We start from the raw sequence: 25,621 nt of genomic DNA, 5'->3' as shown, positions 1-25,621 counted from the left end.
CCGAATTGGCTCGGTTCGGTCGGTTTATTCGGTTTAACTGAAATCTTGTTCACCTCTACTAATATGATCGCGTGCACATATATCATTCTAAAACCATTTTATAAGTTCGATGTCAATATTTTTTTATCCTCCTAGTCGTGGAAAACTGTAATTATCTATATGAATTTTAAGTTATACTGTAAAATTTAATATATGATACATTTAAAAAAAATTAATATATGATACGTTAAAAGGCTAAAAAAATAAGATATATTTAAGTTAAGATACATAAAAATAAAACTAATCAAATTATTTCTTTTAAAAAAATAAAGATTAAAATTAATAGTGAGTAGACATACGATTTGAGGAAACTGGATTAAATTTGGAAGTGTTTGGGGTCTTGGTCGTCGGTCCGACGTTGACATGTTGAATGGTCAACGGGCAATTATAATTTAACATAAATATAGGACAGCCAGCTATTTGTTAGCTAAATACATGGTACTCGTACATAAATGTAGGATGCAATAGTTTGTTATATTATTTATTAATCGTGTTTTTTTTTCCCCATAAATGAAATTATATCAGTTTATTATATATAATCAAATTTGTACAATTATTATTACAATAAACACAAAAATTGGGTTTATCAAAATATCATGATAAATTTAATACAAAATCTCACGATACAATTGTTATAAATATCATATGATTAATCAAATCCAATAAATGAGTATCACTCATTAGTGCACAAAGTCGGTGGATAATATATATACAGTTTTGATATATTACACACTCATCGTGTATAATATGAGCACCGATTAAGTGACACTCATATATTGAATGTGATAATGTGACGTTCACATAAGTGTTTAAGACACGTGTGTTTCAAAATTTATATATATGTGTGTGAGAGCTTTGCTTAAAGGTCCGATTCGATTCTATTTTAATGTACTAACTTTTGGATGACAATAATAATTTAGAAAAGTAGGTGGTTTTCTTTTACTGATTTAATTTTAATTTTAATTTTTAATACTTACTTTTTCCATTTTTTTTTTTTTTTTACAGAAATCGGGAGCCGGCCAAATTTGAATTCCATGAGATGAATATGTTACAATTTTTTTTAGTACGGTTTTATCATATTTTTAAAATAGTGTTTTACGAGCCACTCTAATTGAAATTCAATCGAACAATTTTTATATATTTGAACTTCTATTCCATTAATTCGATAGAGAAATATTTTTTTCAAGTACAATTGAATCAATTGATTATAAATAAATATAGTGAGTTCTTTTAATATTAATGTGCAAGCTGCTAGTTTTTTTTGATTAAGTGTTTGTAAACGTGAAACTAATTTTTAAACGAATCAAATAGAAACAAAACAAGAAGTTTAATTTTTTAAAAAATTATTTTCTTAATCTCATATATTTGACACGAACATAGCATAAACTGAGATTATGTTTTTACTATATCCAAGTTGGATTTGGATCTTCTACTGTATTGAAAATACATTACCAAATGCAATGCACTTTTTACACGAGATGATTTGTCCGATTAAACGAGATGATCACGTGATCATGTCGTTTAATCAGACAACATTTTAAATTTATCTCATATGATGTCCACGAGATGTTAACGTGATCATTTCGTATGAAAATTGTACAACACCAAATGCTGTGTTTTCAATACAGTAAATGATCTAAATCCGTCCAAGTTATCAAAATGCAAAAGAATTTCAATGGTTCCATTTAATCACAAATTACTTTTTATCAATTATTTTAAAAATCCAAAGTTCCTTATTTTTTCCAAAACATGGGAATATTTTAATTTCTTTATATTTTTTCTGACCTATCAAATTTCTTGATCAACACTTCAAGATTGAATTACATGACGGGAATTTGTCTACCTATGTGTGAAAAGGTTTGGACACGAGTGAACGTGGTTATTACAAAGTAAACAAGTGTGCATGAATTTAAGAATTTAATTATTATTATTATTATTAAAATATAATTGTACTTAATTATATAATCAAGGTTCACACTACCTCTGATGTCCAAGTCACAAGAAAGTCGAATAAGTCTATTTTGTTACCATTTTTTTTTCCTCTAAATTTAAATAGTATTTTAATTCCTTCACCTCTACCAGATCGATGATCGAGTTCAACCTACCAACCTGATTGAAATTTCAACGGCCCTTGGAAATTTTAATACAGCACTTTCATCTTTGAGTTGGTCTCATGTGAGACCGTCTCACGGATCTTAATCTGTGAGACGGGTCAACCCTACCCATATTCACAATAAAAAGTAATACTATTAGCATAAAAAGTAATACCTTTCAATGGATGACCCAAATAAGAGATCCGTCTCACGAATATGATCCGTGAGACCATCTCACACAAGTTTTTGCCTTCATCTTTTTTATTTTTTTATTATTAGTTTCGAGTTAGCTTCATAATTGTTACTTTATGCTAGAGACCGTTTTGGAAAGTTAACAATTTTTAAAAAATCGTAATAATTTTGAGCTCAAATTGGAAAATTTTGTCAGCCAATATATTAAATATGGTTTCGTGGGTTTCTTTTGCTTAAATTTTTAAAAAACATAGAATTGTATATGATAATTTCTTTTTCATATGAGAAAAAAATCGAGCGAAATTAATAAAACTTGCATAATTGAAACAAGACTTTTTCTCTACCTCCGTTGGGTTGAGGTTGGGGTTGGTTTTGTTAGACGAGCTGGACGAGTTCAACACAGCTGGACGAGTGAAGACTTGGTTCGTGGGGAGGATTCCAACAGTCAACCGTAACGGGTGGCTCCGGTCAATCATTGATTCATTCATAAATAAGCACCTCTTTCTCCCTCATCATTTATTAAATCTTTCCATCTGGTCTCTCTCTCTCTCTCTCCCATCCTTGATTTTACTTCTGTCCTGTTGCTTTACATTTTCATTTTCTTGGGGAAGCTTGGTGTGTTGATGTTTTTGCTAGATTTCTTCTTCCCTCGGAGCTTTGTTTGAGTTTTTTTTCTTCTGTTGTTTCTGGGTTTCTCCGCAGAAGTCTCGTTGAAGGAAAATGGCTGTAAGTATACATTTCTTGAACATGGTTTGCTGCCTGGTTGTGTTTTTGGCTGCAAAGTTTCAATCTTTTTTCTTCTTGTTGCAAGTCTAATGATGCTGATTGGTCGATAATTTTGGACAACAATTCATGATTTTGAACTTTAGTCTTGAATTATTAGGTTCTGATAAATACTTGGATTGGATATTTATTGGGAAAGAAGTTGATTGATTGGTCCAGATTGTCCTTATTTTCTGTCGCACTTCATTGGTTTTTCCCTCCTTCATTTGACTTCTTTCTTTCTGTGTTTTTTTTCCTGCACGTGAACATTAAATCCCGGTTGGTTGCTTTGATCGAATTGTACACGAATGTTGTGAAGTCAACAGATCTAGTGCAGAATGTAAACAGGAAAATGATTTCAGAAAATTTAATAGAGGTAAAATAGAAGAATGGATAGAGAGAGGATCCTGATTCATGTTGATTTTGCTGCGACGTTATTGGTTTACCTTTACATCTTAATTGGTTATGGAAACTTGAAATGTATAGAAAAGTTTTAATCATTTTGGTTTCGATAAGCAATCAACTTAAACTGGGGTTTTACTGTTTTAGTTTGTTTTTTACATCCACTTCCACATGACAGCATATTTTTCTTGATTTTTGTTTCTTGAACTGAATATCATTATGATTCAATTTTAAGTCAAAATAATAGTATGACGGGCAAAATGTTGCTTCTATGATTGTTCGTGCTGGATGTTGCGGCTTATCTTAGTTCATGTTTTAACATAATTTTGTATTTTTTTCCTTTGTCGAGTCGAAGCCCTTGAAACAAGGGACATCTTTTGCGTCATTTTTTGGATTTCAAGTCTTGAACAACACTTTTGTTAAATTTGAGGGATAATGGATTATATTTAGTTCAAAAAAAGCTAGTGTTTCCTTGTTTATAAGTTAAATAAAACCTTCATTATTTTAGTTCCGCGTGATGTATATGTAGTTGTGCTTTTCTTGGGTTTAGTTTATCCATCTTAAAACATGAAATGCAGATATGTTAAATGGTAAATTAACGGCCTTGAAATTATATGGATGCTCGAATATCTGCTCAAAATGCATTAATAAATCAAAACACTTGTGTCCTTTGATAAATATTTTTTATTTGTTGTGAATATACTACAACATTTTCTTTTCCTTGTTGGCTGGAAACATATATCTCGAGTTTCTCGTGTAAGAACCAATTATTTGCATTTAGTAAAAGGTAATGACATTACCGTTTTGTTGTGAAATCAGCGTTCAAATGTGCCAAAATTTGGAAACTGGGAAGGTGAAGACAACGTTCCTTACACAGTTTACTTTGACAAAGCAAGAAAAACCAGGGGTGGAAAGATGATCAACCCGAACGAGCCCCAGGAGAATCCTGAGATGTTTGAAAACATCAACTCTTCGCCTCTTGCTCCTCCACCAAGACCGAGAACTCGACCTGAGGAGCCTATTGTGAAGGGGGCAGGTGAAGACATAGGTTTCAGACAGCCCGGTAATCCTCCAGCTCAAAATGAAAATACGAGTCAAAAAACTGCTAGTGAATCAAATTACGGTGCCCGTAGACCCAAGGCAACTCGATCCCCAAGGCCTAGTGCAGGATCTGAGCAAAGCTTTGAACGATCACCACTTCATCCTCATCAACAGGCAAAAGTAGGGGGGAGAGTCGGTGAAGGAAAGAACTATGAGGGTAGTCAAGGTACCACTGGAAAATCGCGTATGAGACAAGCTAATCTTGGAGATGACAGTGTAAGTTGTCACGTTGGTTATCTGGAGCTGTTTTTTATTCCATATATATTGCTAGAAGTAAAAAGTATATATTTGGAGTAAAATGTGAAATTTTGAAAACTATGTTCTGGAATCAAAGGTCTAACAGATATATTAGCATATTACCTTTCAAAACCATTTTCTTATTTTCATTTTACCATCAAATAGAACTCGCATTTTGTCAAAGGCTGTGGTTCTTATTCCCTGGCTACTACCAAATCATGCTTACCAAACAATTTGACCGGCTGGATCTTTTTAATTGTGTGCATTGCAATTGGCAGCCTGATAAAGCCGCAGCAGTTCCAAAATTTGGTAATTGGGAGACTGATCCTCAGTCCGCAGAAAATTTTACGGATATATTCCAGAAAGTTCGGGAGGAAAGGAATGCAGGGCCCGGAAACGTGTCAACCACACCTAGACATTCTTCTTATCCAACACGCACTTTACCATCCAATCAACCAAAGGTTGGTTATCCAATACCTGCTTCCAGCATCATTTAACACGCCATTCTATAGACTCTTGAATGTTTCCAAGTACTGATTCAGCTGTCTTTAATGCAGAAATGCTGCTGCCCTTGGTGGTAAAACTAGATGATTCATCGTTTTCTGTGAGAGTTCGAGCTATGCTAAAGGTGTAAATTAGCTCGGAAAGGCTATTGTGATGCAAAGATGATGGGCATTATTTCAGTTACAACTAGTGTGCTTCTTGTGGACAATAAACTAGAGGTCTTTGTAGCTCGCTTCTTCTTCTTCTTCTTATTATTATTCTTCTTCGTTGTCGTCTCTGCTCTCTGGTGATTACTTGTACTGTGATCTTCTTCCCTTGTATACTCTAGCTGAAAAGAGAGAGATCAACCGTTGGTAGGTAGATTCTTTCATTCCAAATTTCAATTTGTTTGCTTTGACAAACTATGTTGAATCTTCATCAAGTCTGGTTTACTTTATGAGCTTGTGTTGCATTCTTGAGCTGTAGAAGATGCAACTCCCTATATTTTTTATTAACTTCAGATTCAAATTTAATATATTTTTGTTTGAGCTTTACCAGTACTCAGCTGAAGTACATATGTTTTTGCAATCATTTTAGTTACCATTGATGTTTTCTATTTCGCAATGGAATATTTAGTAGTTTCTCCAACCGAAACTTTTTAATGTGTGAACTGTTACATTAATGATGTTTTTTTTAAAAAAAATTGAAAATTATGATTTGTTATAATAACAGAGAAAGTTACCAGAAAAACGGATTAACAATCCGCAAAACACTTCACAATTTAAGGAAAAAAACGATAATTATACCATTGTCTGGAGCAAATAAATTTTTTAATCTGTAACTAGATTTGAGATAAGCAAGTGGTTAATCGATGTTGCTGTTGGATTAAAAGACTTGATTTGATTTAATTAAAAAGTTTGATTTTGAAAAATGATTTTAGTTATGAATTTGAAATGATATCTAAAATGGACGTGTTTAAAATCAATTTAAGTAATATTTTATTTTTATTTCTATCATTTTTTTTTAAAATAATGTAGATATAATTAGCATATAATTTATTTATTTTTCTTAATATGATTATATATAGACAAAAAATTATGTGAGACGGTCCCACAGGTCATATTTTGTAAAACATATATCTTATTTGGGCCATCCATGAAAAATATTACTTTTTATGCTAAGATTATTACTTTTTATTGTGAATATTGGTATGGTTGACATGTCTCACATATAAAGATTCGTAAAACCGTCTCACAAGAAACATACTCTTATATATAAGACCTCAAATTAAAAGTGCATTAACAAATTATTGTAACGAGATGCATCACTTCTTCACATGAAAGCATATTTATAAGGAAAAAAACAATTGATTCACTTCATAAAATATAAATAAAAATATTTCAAAAAATGGGAGAGTCAAGTGAAATCATTGGGGGCGTTTTGGTCTTTCCATCGACATCCGGAAACGTAAATCTCACCGCCAAAATTTGGCGGCCGTTCAAAATCCCGAAAATTCTCTGAAATTTGAAAATTGAAAAGAGACGACGAAAAAATGTCAATGAGATTTAAACCAATTCAAACCTTTCTCTTGCGCGCTCCTACAACTGGAAAGCATCTGCACAAACTGAAGTTCAAGCATCCATGAATGCATGAATGAATCCTCACCTAAAGCTGCTTTTCAGGTACATGCCGTGAATCGATCTCTCTTCTGTAAGTTGTGTTCTTCCACAGAATAAACATGAGTCGTTATTGTGTTGTTAGTTTATACGCTCCGTACTGATTGGATCTGAGTAATTCACTCAATGCCCATGTGAAATTTGGGTATTTTTTTATAAAATCCTTTTTGTTTGTCCCGGAAAAGATTTGATTTTTGGTGGGATTTGGGCTGGGAAAGTATGGTGAGGGAGCAAAGCATTGAGTCGTTTTACAAGAGGTTAAAGGAATCGGCATTAGCCTCTGCTTCCTCCGCGCCTGTGCTAATTTTCCCCTCGACTTCAGATGTAGATTCACTGTGTTCTTTGAAGATCATGTGTCACGTTCTCGAATCAGATTCAATTAGGTATGCGTGTTATCCGGTTTCGAGTTTCAAGGAAATTCACAAGTATGCTGGACATAATTTGAGTTATTCGTCAGATGATCCCATGACCATTTTGTTGATAAACTGGGGTTGCCATAGGGATCTTAGAAGGGTTCTTAAAGTTGGACCATTAGCTCGTGTTTTTGTAGTAGACAGTCATAGGCCTATACATTTACACAATTTAAGCGATCAAAATGATTCTGTGGTGGTGCTTTACACGAAAGATGATGAGCTACAAGCTGACTTAGCTTATGAATTTGATGTATCGGCTCTGGCTAACGCTAGTGAATTGGATAGTGACGACGAAGTTGAGGATGATTTCGACAGCGAGGATGAAAATGAGAATGACAGCGAGGAGGAGGGTGGGGGCAGGAACAGAAAGAAAAGGAGAGTTTCCCAAGAAAACACAGATGACCCAGTTAAGCTTTTTCGAAAGTTGAAGAGAGAGTACTATTTTATGGGAACTTTCCATGGGAAGCCATCAGGGTGTTTAATGTATGATCTCTCACACTCATTGAGAAAAAACACGACTCAGTTGCTTTGGTTGGCCTGTGTGGCTTTGACTGACCAATTTGTACACGAGAGGTTAACAGATGAAAGATACCAGGCCGGGGTGATGGAGCTTGAGCAACACATAAACAGCTCAGGAAATTTGGACGCTGTTACATCAATCACTCTCAAGGATGGTACAAAGGTTGTGGCACCTGATTTTTCTAGAATTGCTTATGAGGATGAACCAAGGCTGATGTTATTACAAGAATGGAACTTATTTGATTCAATGCTATGCTCTTCCTACATAGCTACTAAGTTGAAAACTTGGAGTGACAATGGATTGAAAAAGATGCAGCTTCTTTTAGCTCGGATGGGGTTTGCACGGGAGGAGTGCAAACAGAAGTTTCAGTACATGAGCGTAGAGATAAAACACAGAATGAAGGATATGTTTGAACAATATCTACCAGAGTTTGGGCTCACTGATTTTTATTTCCGTGGTTTCTTGCTATTTCATGGGTATAGCTCGAAAGTTTCAGCTGCAGATGTTGTGTATGGGGTGACAGCTCTTTTAGAGTCATCGGTAGAAGCAGATGGCTCCTCCGGTTCCAAGCAATTTGGGGTAGCTTATGATGCCCTGTCCTTGAGCAATCTCGACAAGCTTGAAACAGGAATGCGGCATGCTATTAAGGTGCAAAGGGCAGTTCTTAGGCAAGGGAGCTCAGCCATAACAAAGAAAGGTTCGATAAGAAGTGGAAGTAAGTTCCGGTGGGTGAAGCTCGAAGAGTGTGCGGATACGAAGTTCCTGTGCTTCCCTCAATCCTTGACAAAATTTGGGTACTTTCTGATGGATGCTTTACGCGAGAAGGGAGCAAGAATGAAGCCTTTGATATGCATTTGCTACACGCAAGACCATAAGGTTTTAATCGTTGGTATCTGCGGGAAGCCACGGCTAGGAGCAGTTCAAGGAAATGCGTTTGGAATTGCTTTCAGAAGTGCTGCTGAGGAGACGGGAGCTGAATACTTTCATGAGCTATTCGAGTCATCCTGGATAGTTTTGGAGGCAAGTGCAATAAATCGATTCATGATTAGATTGACAAAAAACCTTTTGTGACGAGCTTTCTTAATCTATTTGTGGTTTTATTTTTCCTTTCAACTTCTATTCTGTTATTCACTTATAGATGTCTGTTGTGTTACTTATACATTTATTGAATGGCACCTTTATTCAGATGGCTCTTTTGTTCGTGGTCTAGTTCAGTTGTATGGCATCTATTGACATGCATCTTTATAGTCGATTTATATAGATATTACGGTCTCCCATAATGCCTGATCAAGGAAAGTTTTTGCTTGTGTGTGTCTTATATGTAGTACACAGGTAAATGCTGTCTGTGAAAAAAACTAGTGTTCAGTAATATTTTGCTGTAATTTTGTCTGATTAATCAGGAGTTGTGACTTAATGTATAGTATGTATATAAATTTGTCCTTTTTCAAATGTCATTTGTCAATAACAGGTTGCAATCAAACAAAACTGTCTCTCAGTAGCACAAAATTAGAGTTCAAGTTTATTTGAGTATTATTTCATGAGCTGAAACACGATTTTGAGCTCAACCCGAATGTTATAGCTTTACTTAAACAAAAGCCCTCGAATTTTTAATATATATATATATATATATATATATATATATATATATATATATATATATATATATATATATATATAATAATTGTATAACTTATGGTAGCACACTTCATCAATAATTTCAAATTATCGAACTAATAAATTGTATAACTTATGGTAGCACACTTCATCAATAATTTCAAATTATCGAACTGAGTTTCATACAAATTACTAGATAAATTTTTATTTGAGTTTGAATTTATCAAAATTCAAGTTGATTTATATGTTTAACGCGATTGAACTTTTATATGTTTATTGTTAATATTATTATACATTCATGGATGCTTAATAATATATAAAAATATATAATAATCATGTTAGCTGGCACATTGATATTATAATAATAATTAACAATTTGTTGAAATTCAGTAGAAAACACTAAAATTTTGAAACATATACATGATATTGCATAATAAATTGGTTTAAATTTGGTATAGAAGATAAAATTTTGAGCATAAAATTGAAACAACTACATTGATATTAAGACTTACTATATATGTTTGTGTGCTCAAATATCATATATTAATATCATATCTGAAAGAGTTCATAATTAAATATCATATATTAGCCACATATTTAATGTTTTGTACTAATTTTCTCTGAAAAAAATATGTAAATAATACCAAAATTTATTAAACATGTTCGAGTACTCAAAAATCATATATTAATGACAAATATGAACGATTTATACTCAAATATCATATAAAAATAGTAGATTTTCAAGGTTTTATACCGAATTTCATCTTGTCATCAATATGAAAATTTGTCATATATGTTTGAATACTCAAAAATCATATATTAATGTCATAGCTAAAACATTTAATTCATTATCATATATCTCTGTTCAAGATTTCCAATGTTTCTTTTATGGAATTTTATCCGAAATACACACTTGGACTTAGTGCATAAATATTTGTTTGGTCAGTCAAAAACGGCAAAAAAAAGAATCCATCTATTATGTAATTTGCTCTTATTTTATTTAATTAATATATTTAAGTTATAATTATATACTTTATTTAAATATTTATTTGCTACTTGGCTCGCCCACCCGTCACCCATGACGCACCCCCACCCCCACCCCCACCCCCGGGTGGTAATAAGATCGGCGAGGTGCGTAAGGCTGGACTTTCCTTTCTTTCGGCTTTACGTATTATTGCTAAGCAAATCGTTTCAAACTTTTGTCACAATCTTTATAAATTAGAACCCATACCTTGGAATTTCCCCCATTTGCTTTCGTAAAATCAGGTTAGATTTCCTCTTCTCGTTGTTGTTTTGGATTTAATCGTGATTTTTTTTTCTTCTTTTGTTGTTCATTAGCAGTCGCTTTACGGGTGATCGGATAAATGTTGGATTTGTAAGTGCATCGTTGCAAGTGTTGGTTTCTTCACCGATTGTTTTGTGCTTTTTCGGTGTGATTAATAGTCTGCAATGGGTGCCATGGATTTCGAGGTTTTATGGAATCCGTAATTTTCCATTTTTTTCATTAGTTTCCGACCTTATGTTTTTTTTCAATGTTGGTTTAATCAGTCTTTTTTTTTCGTTTCCCTTTTGTTTTTGCGTTAGATTCGAAATTTTTGCGAGTTTGATAAATCCCTTTGTAATTTTTGTAGTTTGATAAGAGAAAGTTCCTGTTTTTTGGACGGCTCTCTTTGGCCGCGACCATTATTTTTACGAGAAATGGATTTTTTTTAAATAAAGAAAATTGAACTCGTTTTTAATGTTTATGGGGAGAGATTGGACGATAATATTGAATATTTTAGTGTTCATTTTCTATGTAACTTGTGATTTGTGCGTATATTAGAATAGATAAGTTTAGACTTGGTTAAAGTTGAATCATTTTAATTTGCATGAGTTTTGAACCTGAAGTCATGTCGAGCTGAAAAGTGAGAATTGTTTATAAACATTAAATCTGAAGGATGCGAGGCTGATGAATTTAATTGGGTGTGAGTTTGGAGGTGTTGAGTTCCTGTTTATCTTTGTGTTTCACGCTCTAGCATTAGATTTACTTTGTAATAAATACCATTTACCGATTCATTCATTATCAGTTCTTATCTGTTAAAATTTCCTTCCTTCAAATCAAAACATTTTGTGGATACTTCAATAATTTGATTTTGATTTAAGTTTGTGCCATGTATGACTTTTAGGAGATTTGAGTGCTTGGATTAGGTATAACATGAGCAGCCAGGATCGAGTCAGGAGGTATACAAGGGGTAGACGGAGGAAGCCAATGTTGGATGTCGATCTTAATGTTGTGCCCCAAATGCCAAGTGGTCTGGAGGGGACTTCAAATCACGCAAGTTCTCAGGACAGGCAGGAAGGAAACCTACCACTGACTGCAGCAATCGACCTGGATGCATATGATGATGATGTTATCATATCTTCCCCAAGGGCTTTTGCAGAAGTATAGCATATATTTTACCACCACTTTTTATTCTTCTTCTTTGTCATTGTTGTCTTCATTTGCTCTTCTAGTAGTTAGTCGAATTTTTTCTTGCATGCATTTGTATAATCAGGCAGTAACTATGTGATAATTTTATTTCAGGCTAAAAACAATTCTAGAAGAAATCATGGACATACTGTTGTGGTTGATCTTGAATCTGGTAAATGTATTTGCAGTGTTTTCAACTTTATTAAAATGCTTCTCTTGTTCCGATTTTGGACATCTTGCAAGGGCTAGCTTATATTGCAAATTTGTGGATGAACATTCTCCTTTGACATGAGGCGTAATGTTGTTTCTGAACATCCCCATTCCTTAATGATGATTATGTTAATTATGGATTCAAAAAGATGTGCACATCCATGCTACACGTATTGCATAAACATTTGTTGGCAAACGGAGAAAATTTGAGAAGAATGATGGAAAAGGAAAACATAGATGAAAATAATGATTGTAGAAAACTCTTTTGGGAAACTTGAATATTTTTTTTATGTACTAGGTAGATATAATGGAATGTTGCCTCGAATTTACAATAAAATTAAAGATTCAATCCAGATCTGATAATAACTTTTATTAATGTCAAGGACTTTAATTTTAGGCATGGAATCTGAACTTTTTTCCATTAATTCACTCTGTTATGATTCAGTTTAGATAGATGTTGAGCGAGTGGATATGAGACATGGGTCACATTTCACGAGCACGTGGTTTTACCATTCTCAAGATGGATGATGAATTTTTCATATCATTTCCTGGCCAACATTGAAAAATTTCCTTCCAAATTCTCTTCCCCTGCTTCTTATTTTTGGCTTTATGGGATAACTTTTTTTTTTTATAAAAACAATGGATTACCTATGTAAATTAGTGAATTCAAGTCAAATTTGTCAAATCGTATCATAAATGGTTATATGCAATTCGTGCTCAACTGCTTCAATCCTGCTTGATTTTATTGCCATTGCACTTTGCACGCATGTCCCTTGTGGAGGAAATCAGAGTATGTTTTGTTGCTAAAAAACTTTTAAATTCTTGGATTTGAAAATATTTTCTAAAATTTTAGTGCAATAAAAAGAAATAGAAAAATTTATTTTCCTTTGATTTCTTTAAAATAAACCAAGCTTTAACGTTCAAGTGTGCTCTTATATAATTTTATAATTTGGAAAAGTGACTCTGTGAATGCTGTGTAAGGATTTATTATCTTGGCCACTTTATTAACTTGTTCATTATTAGATTGCTTGGAGATTAGAACCACCAGTTTTCTTGTTATTCTCCATTCTAGATTATCCGAGGCAATGTTTCATGTGGTAGTTTTCACATTAGTTGGAGGATCTTGTTTTCTATTTTATTTTTGCTCTTACTAGTCGAAGTGATATAATAACATCAATGGTTCAAAAGAAGTTGCAAGCTGAGACATGTTAACCAGAAATAAAATACTTGCTTTTTAAATTTTGGTAATGTCCCCCTGGTTCAAGGATGTCTATTCTTGGTCAATTGTTTGGAATCTGAAGTTAATTAGGCTTGTTTATGCTTCACACTTCTGATGTTATACTGTTGGCTTTAGTGATCCTGTGGTTTCTTCTTCTGTCTCCAATTTTCAAATGTGAGGAAAAAATGTGCTAAGTAAGTAACAATTGTTTCAGAAGAAAGGCCATCTCGCAACAAGCGTGCAAGGTTTCCTACGAGCCAAACAATTTGTGATTTCTACATAAATCTAGAAGGCAGTAGCCATTCCAATTCCATGGTAACATATTTTTGCATCTGCCAATTTTAGTGGTTTAAGTTTTTCTTGTTTGTTCGTATCAACATATCTCAGCTATGATTATTCATGTGATTGATATCTTCTTTGAATTCATTCCGTACTTCCATTAACTCTAATGAACGTTGGACTAATTAGCTTTTGACCAGCCATTGATTTGTCCATACGTCCAGTTCCTGTGCGGGTGGTATTTTTTTTATAATCTGACTGTAGGTTTAGCTTTGTGCATGGTGTTATTTTTTTCTTGCTAAGATGAATGTAATTTTAAACTTCTAGTTTGCTGAGTTGAACTCTGTTAAGCTACTTTGGTGTTCTTGTCTTATGTCTCCTCTTCCTGGGAGGTTTGGGTGTTGAAATATGTATCTTATGTTGTTTACCGATGTTTGTGAGCTTCAGAGAAACAGAGGACAGAGAGCGACAGTGACGCCGCCGCCACCAAAGGAGCCTACATTTAGTTGTCCAGTTTGCATGGGCACATTGGTTGAGGAGACGTCCACCAAGTGTGGTCACATTTTTTGCAAAGCATGCATCAAAGCTGCCATAGCTGCTCAGGGCAAATGTCCTACCTGTAGGAGGAAAATCACTATGAAAGACATGATTAGAATTTATCTTCCCGCCACAAACAGTGCTTAAGGTCTGTCCGTCTGTCTCTCTATCTGTATGCTTGCTTGTTATTCAGTGACTTTAGGGCTGTGGGTTGGGGGTGGGCTAAGGGATGACTGATAAAAGGCATCATTAGATTTTTAAGATTAGTTGGCCTCCTGTATGTTACGTTAATTCCTGAAGTTTATTTTTGTCTTATTTTCGTTAAAGAAATAACAAGCTATATGTTTGGTGCTGTAGAAGTTTAACAGATACTTCAAACAATTGATTTAGGGGCCAATGTCTTTATGTTAGATCAATTTGTTACGGACTTCTATATCGGCGTATTGAAACTGGTTTAAGTCGTTACATTTGTGACGGTTCTTATTGTTGAAAGAACTCAACATATCAAGTCTTTGGTGAACGGAGTCAAATTTGAGATTTTTATATTACACGGTTGCTCTGGATTTATGTGTTGCCTTTCATTTCATCACATGCAGATTTAATGGTTCGAATAGGAAAGTGCAAGTTTTTCTTGGGAACGGTCGCCGATGATGCATATATGGAAGAATTATTTTGCGAAGACAGTGGAGATATTATTTTTCCATATTATGTATTATATCATTACTATCGAAGAATATTTAACTTCAGATTCTTGAACCTTTGATTAAAGTGGTCAGTGGATAATTGCACTCTGTATTTGTCCAAATTGCTCGGCGGCGAGTCTAAACGGGTAAATCATATGTTTGGAGTCAACTATGTGATTTAAGTATGGGCATGGGAATCGGGGATGACAATCTTGTGAAAATGTCATGGTTTTCCATGATTTAGTCGTATATACATAAATTTTCTTTCAAAATATCATGTGAGGGGTTGGTTAGCAAGAACTCGTGAGAAAATAAATGTATTGAAGTTTTATAAATAGTGAAATTTAATAATTAATAAACTTATCATATAAAATAAAATATTCACTTTTTTACTTTGGATTTTTTATGTTAAAAAGGAAATAATAAATTTTGAACATAAAATACAAAAATTGGTGGCTTATGGATATAAAATATCTGACTATACTTTTGATTATTTATGTATTTATATGTTATAATATACGCTACATTATTTATGTGTAATATATTAACAATAATTACCCTATCATCAAATGTACGACAACAAGTCATTTCCATAATTTGAAATCTATATGTTTTATTAATATCGAGGTCAAAGTGTACTAAAACTATATTTGTTACTTTTAAGACAATATGGTACATTAGCACACATGTTTTTTTTATAATAAATTTAAATTATCAAATCATGGTATGCAATTTCATAAAAAACTTGCTGCAGATTTTTGTTCATTCATTTGGTGTAAAGGAAGGATTTTTCTTGTTAGCATATAAAATATAAAAGACCTTGCAGCTGATCATAGGAACCCACTCTTGCCTCTTCTATTTGTTTATATTTATATGATATAGTAATTGCTTCAAACCATTGTGCATACATAAATTGAAAATTGACAACCTAAACACCAATGGAGAACAACTCAATGATGTAATTATGCTGGCAAACAAAACATAGCAATCTGCTTTTTCAAGCAAATTTCAATATGTTATGCAGGGTAGAGGTGTACATATATGTATGCAAGAATTGAGTTATTCCAGAGGCAAGTACGCTACTGCCTTCGCCGTGGAAAAAAATAGAAATAAGTCAAGGAACCAATGAGTCATCTTCTGATGCAGAAAAAACACTGTGCACTTGCTCGCCTTCCGAATCATTGTTTTGGTGTTTTCTTTGTGAACCATGGCCGGTTCGCCTCTGAACCTCTGAAAGTTTTAAAAAGAATTCATTTGTCAAGTTTGTATCACCGGTGAACCATTTGAGAAATTCTACAAGGCTGGCTTACTCTTGAAAGAAATTGCAGAACGAGTCATGGCTAAAAATTCTTCCCACTTAAATTTCTTGAGTTCCAGCTTTTCTTCCTCCGAGAGTTCAAAGTTTGGCTCCCTCCCACACATAAATGCAGCCCTTCAAGTTCATGAAGATGTATTCTTATATCTATAGGGTCCTAATAGAGAGTAGAATTGAGTGGAGACTTCATATTATATTACAGTTTGGGACCGGTTTCTAGTTACTGTTGAATGTTCTAGAGGATCGTAGATTGTGATATTACATACCTGTCGTACAATCGAGCAGCTTCTTCTTGAGATCCAACAGTCCCCAAATGTATTTGTTTCTTGTCAACTTTAATAGCAGCTTGCCATTTAGCATTCTTAAAATAAACACCTCTCATGATACACAGTTCTTGATTCTCGACATGCTTTCTCCTGTGCCTCTTTCTGCGTTTGATCTCTGGCATTGAAACAACAGAGAACAAATTTAACAAAATGGGTTGTAAATATCGGAAAGAATTGGTCAAATCATTGAATGAGAAAGACACCAAATTAGGTATCAGACAATGTGAGTAGAAAAGAATGACACTGGAAATTTATAGATTGAATCAGAATATTCGATCTATAAAAAGCTCGACTATGGTTATCATCAAATTTTAAAGATACTTATTTTTAAAAAAAATCAAGTAGAATTGGTCAAAATCGTTGCATGACAACACACAGGAACCACAACTTAATAAAAACGGACCAGGGAATTGCTGAAAGATGTTGTCTTCTTGTAGGATGGAAGATGCCTTTGATGAACCAGTCCCATCATCCAAGGTAGATTCCTAATCGGCGCCAAAAATAAGAAATTGTCGCTCAGTGAGCGAATTTTGATTTCGAATACAAAGTGGATGATTTAAATATAAAGCACAACAGCATCTTCGAACAATTGCTAAAACAATTAACAAATCACATAAGACAGAATAAGAAATTACAAAAGCAAAAGCTCCAATCTTTGAATGCCCAAACAACTCAAATATTCATTTAAAAACCAAAATATGACAAAAATTATATCACTCGTGTATTAGCCCAGATGAAGTAACATTCTCATATTCAGTTCATACTAATTAATCATGTCAAAGAATATATTGGAAATCACATACATAGAAGTGCAAGATGCACGTTGAACTGCGTTCTTACTTCTTTTGGCATGTCATTATTGGTTAAAAGGAAAGGATGAACACTGCCTGGTCTTTCAATCCCCACACCAGTTTCGGGAGTATGCCCATGCTCAAAAGCTCTGGGAAGTGGGGCAAAGACGGGATTCCTCCCTAGAGAATCATGCATCGAATAAGTACTCGTGCTAAGAGGTTTTGAAGAGGCTGGCCATAGTACTTAAAAATTTTAAAAGAATTAGATAGCATGAAATACCAGAAGACAATGCTAATAGTCTCCGTCTTCTGATGCTGACCATGGCTGTATGATGTCCTCCTAAAAGACATGACGATGACTTAGTTAATGGGACCTCATTTTGTTGGGGACAGTGAAAATGGAGAACATAATTACAAGTAACAAAGAATTGCAATTAAATTAAGATGAGTTCATATTGTCGATGGTTGAGTTATGCAAGACAAAAAAAAAACGACAAAACACGAGGAATCCGAAGCATAATTGCCCAGACCTCCCTTATACAAATGATAACAAGAAACAAAGTTCTATGCTTCCTTAAAATAGATCAATAAAACTTTGAAAAAACATGGTGATTTCAGCTACATGAACTAATACAAAATTCTTGATAACTTCAAGGCAAACCTAAAACTGATAGAAGGATAACCAACACAAAAGAATCATAATGAATTAAGACATACATTGAATCCAAATCTATTATTTACTACGAATCACAAGTCAATCCCACCATCCACCATCTTCCAGGAAGACAAGAAAACGTGAAATTTTCACTCAGTTTCCCAGTCATTCAGAAAATACAATATAATTATCCTCTTTCCATTCATCATCAACTCATAAATCACATAACCTCGGAATTTTAGCATCGTAATGTAAAGTCAAGCTGGAGTTTTGCTTAATCGAAGTCACGGTTACAGTCAAAACAGCAGCTTTCTTCTGTTTTAAGAACTCGATCCCCAAAATTGCCATTATCTTGTAATTAAAGTTTGCTATATCCTCTCCGTCTTTTGCTGTTCTTAATTCATCCGATATGAAGATTGGAATTTGATTTCGAATAGGGTGGGGTCTACAATCCTCACGTGGGCCTCATGCAACCTTCAGTCATATACTCCGATCATGAATACGGGTATCCAGTTCCCTCAGCCGGCTTCCCGCCGCCTTGGAACAGCGGAAGCCCTGCCACAACACAAATAACCACCGGTGCCGACAAAACCCGTACAAGACTTCTCCGACAAACAAGGACCAAGATAGGAAAACGACGAAAAACCCATGCCAACCCCGCCGAAATACACAAAATTGCCAACTTTCGAAACAAATGGCAGAGCCCATGAAGCAAATAACCAATTTGCACAGAAACTAAAAGTCAACTGATGCAGAGAATCAGTTTATCAACATATTTTCACCAAAAAAAAGTCCCAATAACCCATCAAGAAGCGTAGGAGTATTTTCGCAGTAAACAGTACCTGAAAGTGGCCTGATGATTGAGCGTAGAAACCAAGGCGACGAGGTTTTCGTGGTTGGATTACAAAGGAAAGGTGGTGACTGCCTGACTTGTTAGAATAGCTAGAGAGAGAGAGATAGAGAGTAGTTGGTGTTTTACTCATGCATCTACCACCTTTTGTTTATGAGGACTCTTCTTAGATATGCAGTAACAATTTTTTGTGATAAATAAAATATTCAAATTATATTAATTTAATAGTTTTGCTCTTCGTTATGTATTAATTATTTTAAAAACATTTAAAAAAATTGGCATTATGTAATATTTTTTAAAAAATATTTAAAATAATGAACAAAATAAAAACTGGTGGAAGGGGAAATTTTAATTAATTCTCATAAATATTTCAATTCAGTTTGTTGGATTACATTGATATCTTACTTTGTATAATTCATTTGCATGGTTTGGACTGATTAATCTATTATCTACACACATATATAGTGTTGATACGTTACATAATTATCGATTGCGAGACGACGCTTAGATACTCGTTTTTTCATTTAATATTTATATTTTAATAAAAGAAATACACAATTAATTTTGGGAGCTTCATCATTTAAAGCACAAATCCACAAGCAATATTCTCCAATCAAAAATGAAATGTCATCGTCGTATATATAGTGTTGATATGTTGCACACATATTGTTCATATTTTGTGAACATCGATGAGGTGACACTCATTATTGAGTGTAAAAATTTTTTATGTTTCATTACATCCAATGAATAAGTGTCACATCATCGATACTCATATATATATATATATATATGTGTACGGTGATATGTAATATATCAAAATTATATACAACTAATTTGGTGAAATCTTATTTAAAAATACAATTATACCCTCATTATATAGCTTTTATTGATGCAATATTTTTTATTTTCCTAAAATAGTATCTTTTAAAATAGTTATCTATATTTTCAAATTCAATTATATCTTTAATCTTTATCTATATCACTCGTAATAAATATATGGCAAAAACTTATGTGAGACGATCTCACGGGTATTATTATGAGACGGATCCCTTATTTGATCACCCATAAAAGAGTATTACTTTTTATGCTAAGAGTACTATTTTTTTATTGTGAATATGGGTATGTTGACCCGTCTTACAGATTATGATCCGTGAGACGGTCTCACATGAGACTCACTCTAAATATATATATATATATATAAAAGCATTTATTTGAAAATAAAAAACATTATTATATCTTGATGCGTACAAAGTGACGTTAGTCATATACAATTAAAGTTTCTAATTATTAATTGATTTAATGAAGTTTTTTTGTAAAATGCAATTATATCTTAATTTTATAATTTTATTGATACTTTTTAAAAAAATTCCTAAAATAACCTTATTTACATAATTAAATTATATCTTTATCGTACTTTTAAATGATTAGAACTTTTAATAATAAAAAAATATGAAGATATTATTAATTTAAAATAACTAATGTTTAAATAATTATTCAAACTACATAAGTACCAACACGTACACAGGGATATTAGTTATGATATTAGTTATTATTAAGTGTGAGAGATTGGAGAAAATATTTTTATGTGGATAATGAAGCTTTTTTGTTTACTATCTTTATTATTTTTAACCTTAATTCATCTCATATTTCAAAGGAAAAGAGATTATAATTATTTTCCAATTATTAAAATAATTTATAACTTATAAATTTTATTTTATTTTATTATACTATATATGTTTGTTAGTAATAAATTTTTTTCCTATATATAAAAATTAAAAAATATGAATTAAAAACATAAAATAATATCCACTAGTTTGCATACACACGTGAAAAAAAAAACTTGATATCTTTCTACCTCATGTGTTTGCCTCGTGTCTCTATTTTTCTCGATATTTGCTATAAAAAATACTTACCATATTTGTCTAATATTTTAGGTTGTAAATTTTAAAATTACAAAAAACGAAAGCATGCAAACAAGATAGAAATTTGATAGAAACACGTTCCAAACATTTTGTATTTTCCATGCTAGGCCAACGCGTTTAGCGTCGATTGATGTGCTGTCATTAAATCATAACACATGGATCACATATCCCATCAAAGTCTCGCAAGCGGCAGTGTGGGAGTTAAATTCCCTCCAATGAGGGGAGCTCCTTATGCGCGGCGTAGCATAAGGTCTAGCTGCTGCTGGTTGACTGAGTCACCATGATTTACCTCCTCTCACATTCCTGTCGGTCCGGGGATGAGGGGCGCCTAAGGTGAGCGATTTCACCTTTTAGAGCAATGATATCAACTTTCATTAAAATAAATAAAAATTCACGCGATTTAACTAAGATAAAGATAATAACCTTCGATTATTGATTGTCTAGTTTGCGAATATTCTTACTTGTTTCACTAACGATAATATCATAAATATTAACTTCAAACTATATTAATTGAGATGGAGGTGTTATAGCAAATGTACCACTCCCTCTGGACTCGTGTGTTATATATATACAAGATAAGCTTTGAAATAGATATAACTTCAAAATTGTGCAAAATAGAGTATCAATAATTGTAGGAGTTTTATAATCCATTCATGCATGTATTATTTTTCAAAATACCAGGTTTCCCTTAATTTATTGACATTGTCCGGAAAACACATACTCGATTATGTGAAATAAATGTCCTACCTAATGAAACATTACACTAGAAAACATCTTTGATATTTTCATCACGAATGATTATACACGTAGAATTGAAAAATTTTCATTTCCGTAGTAGCGCAACTCAAAGTTTTTAACGGAAATTTAGATTATACAAAATTTCAAACACCTCGTTTTAATATGATTGTAAAGTACCTAAATTTGACAATTTAACAAACTTCACAGTTCACTCCCTATTTTCTACGAGACCACCAAGATTTTGGTTGATGATGATTATAGTTTATTATGTGGTTGGTTGGCAGCCGAGAGAAAGGAAGCCATATCGTCGAGACACACAGGATGATTCCATAGGGGGTTGGATAAGCCGATCGCCATTTAATCGCCACGCGCGCTAACCAATTATTTCCATAGCGGGCCCATTTTTTTGTTTTTCTAAAATAATGTTTGATATTCAAAAATATTTACTTCAAAACACTTAATAAATAATCTCCAAATGGATTTTTCTTTGCAATTCAGAAAGAAAAAATAATATTGTATGACAATTTAATAACGTGACAGGATTCTATGAATACTTTCTAAGCTGTCGAAGCGGCATCGGTCGATGGATCTCCCTAAATTTCACCCTTGGGTTTATTTTCATTAGTTGGCTTGAATTCCAATCGATTGGACTATATAAATAGGTAGACTGTTAAGATTTGGATAGAGTTCCTGTGAATTGACAATCATTTTTTCTTTGAATTGGTTTTTGATGGTATCAGAGATCAAACTCATCATTATATATTAGACTGTCCATAGTTGGACTATCCGTTAATGTTTTTATTCTCTAGTTATTCATTATCATATCGATTGGATATAACTTCTAAGAGTTGTGTTAAAGATTGAAACTTGGACCTAACTCAACCTCAAAAACTAACTCAAGGGGGGATTGTCCAAACTCATATATACAACTCTTATGTTATTTATCCAACCGATGTGTGACAATTAACACACAACTCTCACGTTCAGGAATGAACATCTGGAATATGGAGTTTACAAATGACCCAATGATGGGCAGAACGAGTGACCTAATTATAAGCAGTCCAACACATAACGATGGAACTCAGGCTCTGATGTCATGTTAAGATTGAAACATGGACCTAACTCAACCCCAAAAACTAACTCAAGAGGGGAAGATTGTCCAAGTCCATATATACAACTTCCAGATTATTAATCCAACCGATGTGAAACAATTAACAAGTTGCATTTATAGATTTAGACAATCATTATTTCTTGAGCTAGTTTTTGAAATTGAATTATATCTAAATTTCAATCTTTATCTCATACTCTTTCAAAAGATGAACATTGAAAAGTCGTGGGACAAGAAATCGAGTCCCATTTTTGTAGTGAATTATGTTCCAAGTTCAAAGTGATCAACTACTCCCATCTCGTGCATTTCTTATTGAGAATCCAACGACCGCAACTAAGATTTAAATAATGTAATATAAAATGTTGGAAATGATAAAATTGAATTGAAAGGGATGAAGTTATGATGTCTAGAGAAGTAAACATGAGATGAAAATCATAATGTTTAGTTTTGTCTCCATAGATGGAAAACTATTTCAAAAAATAAAACCAAAAATACTATTTGTGTGCCCACAAGATTGGGAGCTTGTTATCCTGCATCAGTTTTCATGTAGATTTTGTGATTGCATTGTAATATTTTTATTTAACAGGATATAACTTCAGTCTCTTTTCGATTGCATGATGACTGTTGCTTATCATTGAGCTGTTTCTTTTGACAAGATTCAACTTTTTCGTACTAACATATCATCCGCTGAAAACTTCTTGTTCTGAAATTTTAAATGAAAGGAATTGGTACAAGTCTTGTTTTTCCTGTTTCTTATTGAATACTGCTGAATGTACATCCAGGAAAACTGAAGAGCAGAAGCCAAGGGAACAGAAGCCAAAAGCAAATGAAAACAAACCTGTTATGAATGAGTAATAGATGCACGCTATGCAGGATCTAGCTTGGACTTAATTTCCTATTGCAAGTCAGTGTGTAATGGAGGATTTAGTGCACGAGTTTGATATTGGAATTACTATCACGTGTTTATGATATGGATATGATGCCTCTGTCACATGTTTCTCACTTTAGATATCTGAAGCATGTTTCTTGACTTTTCAAGGAACCGTGTTTAAATAAAGAAAAATCTCCAAGAACTCCTACTCGAGTAGTAACAGCGAGAGTACAGGTAGCTAGGGTGTCTATGCATGTCGAGGGTGAAGTTTGGAAATAAACAATTGCTTCTGTCACGTATTCTCAGTGTCACCACAGATGCTATATTTAAATCATCCATTTCAGTGTTCGGCTAAAGGTTACCATTACAATTTACACCTACAGGTCCTGAAATATGGGTCGATCAAACAGACTCAAACTCGCTTATAGTAGAGCACGTTGATTTATATCTCGTGTTGGGGTTATGGCATGCAGGAAGGGCTCGAGCAGCTGCAGAACCATAAAGAGCAATATGACCGATTTTGAAGTCAAATGCACTGTATAAGCAAAGTTAAAGCCGAACACCAAAGACAATGTGTATTATTTCAACACTCGAAATTTTCAAAATGAAAATAAGAGCATATTTTCATTAATTTTGTAGTAGTGTTTCAGATGTAGTGTCTGAGCACAATTAGTGATTGTGGATACAATAATTAAATCCGCACATTTCCTGCCTGTATGCATGAATTACAAATTGAATAAGCTGGCTTCTTTCTAAATGGATCGAGATTGCATAGAGTACCAATTAACATTGTCTAATGTCCTGATACTAATTATCTTTTTATTTGGTAAGGATTGAGATTAATTATTTTTAAATGATAAAATTTAGAATAGCTATGCCAAATAGTTAAATTATGTATTTAAAAATATATATTAGAAAATATCAAATTTATAGCTGATATTAAAATACATATTTAATACATACAAATATCGAAATAAAATATACTTGATCAAGTTTTTACTTAAATGATAACGAAAAAAGAACATACATGTATATATGCCCACCATCATCTTTTCATCCTCCTCATCCGATTTTTCTCTCTTGCATGCACTCTTTCTCTCGTAACTCTCCCCTCAAAAAACTTCGACCATTCTTGTAACTTTGATGGCCGATAGTCAGGGGCGGATCTAGGATTTCGACACTGGGAGGCCGCTTAGTTTATTTTGCGACGGTTTTCTCAACAACCGTCGCTATATGGCGACGGTTATAAAAAACCGTCACGGATTTTGCGACGGTTTTCGTCACAACCGTAGCTAAGCGAAAAAAAAAAAAGAGGGATCAGGTTTCGAAATTGGGCGGAGCAAACGTTATAATTGGCTTTAGCCACTGAGATACATTGACGTATCATTCAATTTGGGGGGCCATGTATATATATATATATATGTTTATATATTTAGTTTAAAAAAAATTAATATATACTAAATTTTTTTTTAATTTTTTGAGGGGGCCGTGGCCCCCGTTCGCCCTACACTAATCCGCCCCTGCCGATAGTGGCCACCTATGTTGCCTAAAATTAAAGTAAACACATATTCGGAAAGCCCTCAACGTCATAATTTCATTGATACCATTTCTGCTAGGTAAAACCGCAACTCTCAGAAAAGCCATCGGAAACCATCGCTTTCTACGCTAGAAAACTTGAAAAACTTCGGTTTTTGTTCGTTTATGGTTCGGCCTAGGTACAAGATATAATATTTCACAAAGTTCCGGCCACTTTCTGACGTCCAATCACTTTCTGCGTGGTTTAGACCAAGTGCCACCGCATCTGCCGCCAATAACCACTTAGCTCGGATTTCGTTTTGAATTTGAACATTCCGAGCTCGATTTCTCGCCCCTATAGTTCAAGTAGCAAACTATCCAGGTTGAAGAGATTCGTTGCTTAGATTAAATTTGATTTGAATTTTATTACAAATAGGCCCTATAGTAAAATAATTGAAGACAAATATTGTGAATTTTTTTATATAAAATTCAAAGTTTAGATTTTAGGAATTTAAAGTTTCTAAATATTTGAAATTGGACTTTTAATTAATTTAAATGGTTTGTGAGATTGTTATATGATAATAAGACAATTTAAATGTAATATTTAGATGATTTGTCTGA

General features: G+C 33.4%; 4 protein-coding genes across 7 annotated transcripts; 3 read left to right on the top strand and 1 right to left on the bottom strand.

Moving 5' to 3' along the window:
• Positions 1-2,665: 2,665 nt before the first annotated feature.
• Positions 2,666-5,766, top strand: LOC140809578 (RPM1-interacting protein 4-like). Of its 2 annotated transcripts, none has more exons than XM_073167255.1 (4): positions 2,666-3,050; positions 4,308-4,805; positions 5,105-5,287; positions 5,384-5,766. In XM_073167255.1, exons 1-4 carry the CDS (start codon positions 3,045-3,047, stop codon positions 5,405-5,407), a joined length of 711 nt encoding a protein of 236 aa, XP_073023356.1. In that variant the 5' UTR covers positions 2,666-3,044; the 3' UTR covers positions 5,408-5,766. The 2 variants fall into 2 exon arrangements, with proteins under 2 accessions (XP_073023356.1, XP_073023357.1); XM_073167256.1 differs by lacking the exon at positions 2,666-3,050 and adding an exon at positions 3,315-3,462.
• Positions 5,767-6,750: 984 nt separating this feature from the next.
• LOC140810661 (uncharacterized) lies at positions 6,751-9,177 on the top strand. Of its 2 annotated transcripts, XM_073168527.1 has the most exons (2): positions 6,751-6,991; positions 7,308-9,177. In XM_073168527.1, exon 2 carries the CDS (start codon positions 7,337-7,339, stop codon positions 8,987-8,989), a length of 1,653 nt encoding a protein of 550 aa, XP_073024628.1. In that variant the 5' UTR covers positions 6,751-6,991; positions 7,308-7,336; the 3' UTR covers positions 8,990-9,177. The 2 variants fall into 2 exon arrangements, with proteins under 2 accessions (XP_073024628.1, XP_073024627.1); XM_073168526.1 differs by having other exon boundaries at positions 6,751-9,177.
• Positions 9,178-10,580: 1,403 nt separating this feature from the next.
• On the top strand, positions 10,581-15,078 carry LOC140810167 (uncharacterized). Of its 2 annotated transcripts, none has more exons than XM_073168029.1 (6): positions 10,581-10,798; positions 11,720-11,954; positions 12,096-12,153; positions 13,625-13,725; positions 14,137-14,374; positions 14,823-15,078. In XM_073168029.1, the coding sequence occupies exons 2-5, from the start codon at positions 11,727-11,729 to the stop codon at positions 14,371-14,373; spliced, it is 624 nt and encodes a 207-aa protein (XP_073024130.1). In that variant the 5' UTR covers positions 10,581-10,798; positions 11,720-11,726; the 3' UTR covers position 14,374; positions 14,823-15,078. The 2 variants fall into 2 exon arrangements, with proteins under 2 accessions (XP_073024130.1, XP_073024129.1); XM_073168028.1 differs by having other exon boundaries at positions 10,611-10,798; positions 11,698-11,954.
• A 668-nt stretch (positions 15,079-15,746) lies between these two features.
• Positions 15,747-18,982, bottom strand: LOC140810794 (ethylene-responsive transcription factor-like protein At4g13040). Its single transcript, XM_073168686.1, has 7 exons — positions 18,839-18,982; positions 17,622-17,681; positions 17,391-17,521; positions 16,954-17,035; positions 16,491-16,665; positions 16,220-16,341; positions 15,747-16,139 (listed from the first exon to the last, which is right to left on the bottom strand). Exons 2-7 carry the CDS (start codon positions 17,662-17,664, stop codon positions 16,024-16,026), a joined length of 669 nt encoding a protein of 222 aa, XP_073024787.1. The 5' UTR covers positions 17,665-17,681; positions 18,839-18,982; the 3' UTR covers positions 15,747-16,023.
• Positions 18,983-25,621: the final 6,639 nt, after the last annotated feature.

This window comes from Primulina eburnea, chromosome 13 (assembly GCF_022965805.1).
Source record: "Primulina eburnea isolate SZY01 chromosome 13, ASM2296580v1, whole genome shotgun sequence".
NCBI lineage: Eukaryota > Viridiplantae > Streptophyta > Magnoliopsida > Lamiales > Gesneriaceae > Primulina > Primulina eburnea.
This window is presented reverse-complemented; position numbering and strand designations above follow the sequence as displayed.

Excerpts from the sequence above, each read along its gene's own strand:
- LOC140810661 (XM_073168526.1), top strand. The coding sequence starts at position 7,205 with ATGGTGAGGGAGCAAAGCATTGAGTCGTTTTACAAGAGGTTAAAGGAA.
- LOC140810167 (XM_073168029.1), top strand. The coding sequence starts at position 11,727 with ATGAGCAGCCAGGATCGAGTCAGGAGGTATACAAGGGGTAGACGGAGG. Across the intron at positions 12,154-13,624 it reads TGTGGTTGATCTTGAATCTG|AAGAAAGGCCATCTCGCAAC; the intron begins GTAAATGTATTT and ends CAATTGTTTCAG. Across the intron at positions 13,726-14,136 it reads GTAGCCATTCCAATTCCATG|AGAAACAGAGGACAGAGAGC; the intron begins GTAACATATTTT and ends TGTGAGCTTCAG.
- LOC140809578 (XM_073167256.1), top strand. The coding sequence starts at position 3,439 with ATGATTTCAGAAAATTTAATAGAG. Across the intron at positions 3,463-4,307 it reads TTTCAGAAAATTTAATAGAG|CGTTCAAATGTGCCAAAATT; the intron begins GTAAAATAGAAG and ends TTGTGAAATCAG. Across the intron at positions 4,806-5,104 it reads CTAATCTTGGAGATGACAGT|CCTGATAAAGCCGCAGCAGT; the intron begins GTAAGTTGTCAC and ends TGCAATTGGCAG.
- LOC140810794 (XM_073168686.1), bottom strand. The coding sequence starts at position 17,664 with ATGGTCAGCATCAGAAGACGGAGACTATTAGCATTGTCTTCTG. Across the intron at positions 17,522-17,621 it reads ACTATTAGCATTGTCTTCTG|GGAGGAATCCCGTCTTTGCC; the intron begins GTATTTCATGCT and ends ATGATTCTCTAG. Across the intron at positions 17,036-17,390 it reads ATAATGACATGCCAAAAGAA|GAATCTACCTTGGATGATGG; the intron begins GTAAGAACGCAG and ends GGCGCCGATTAG.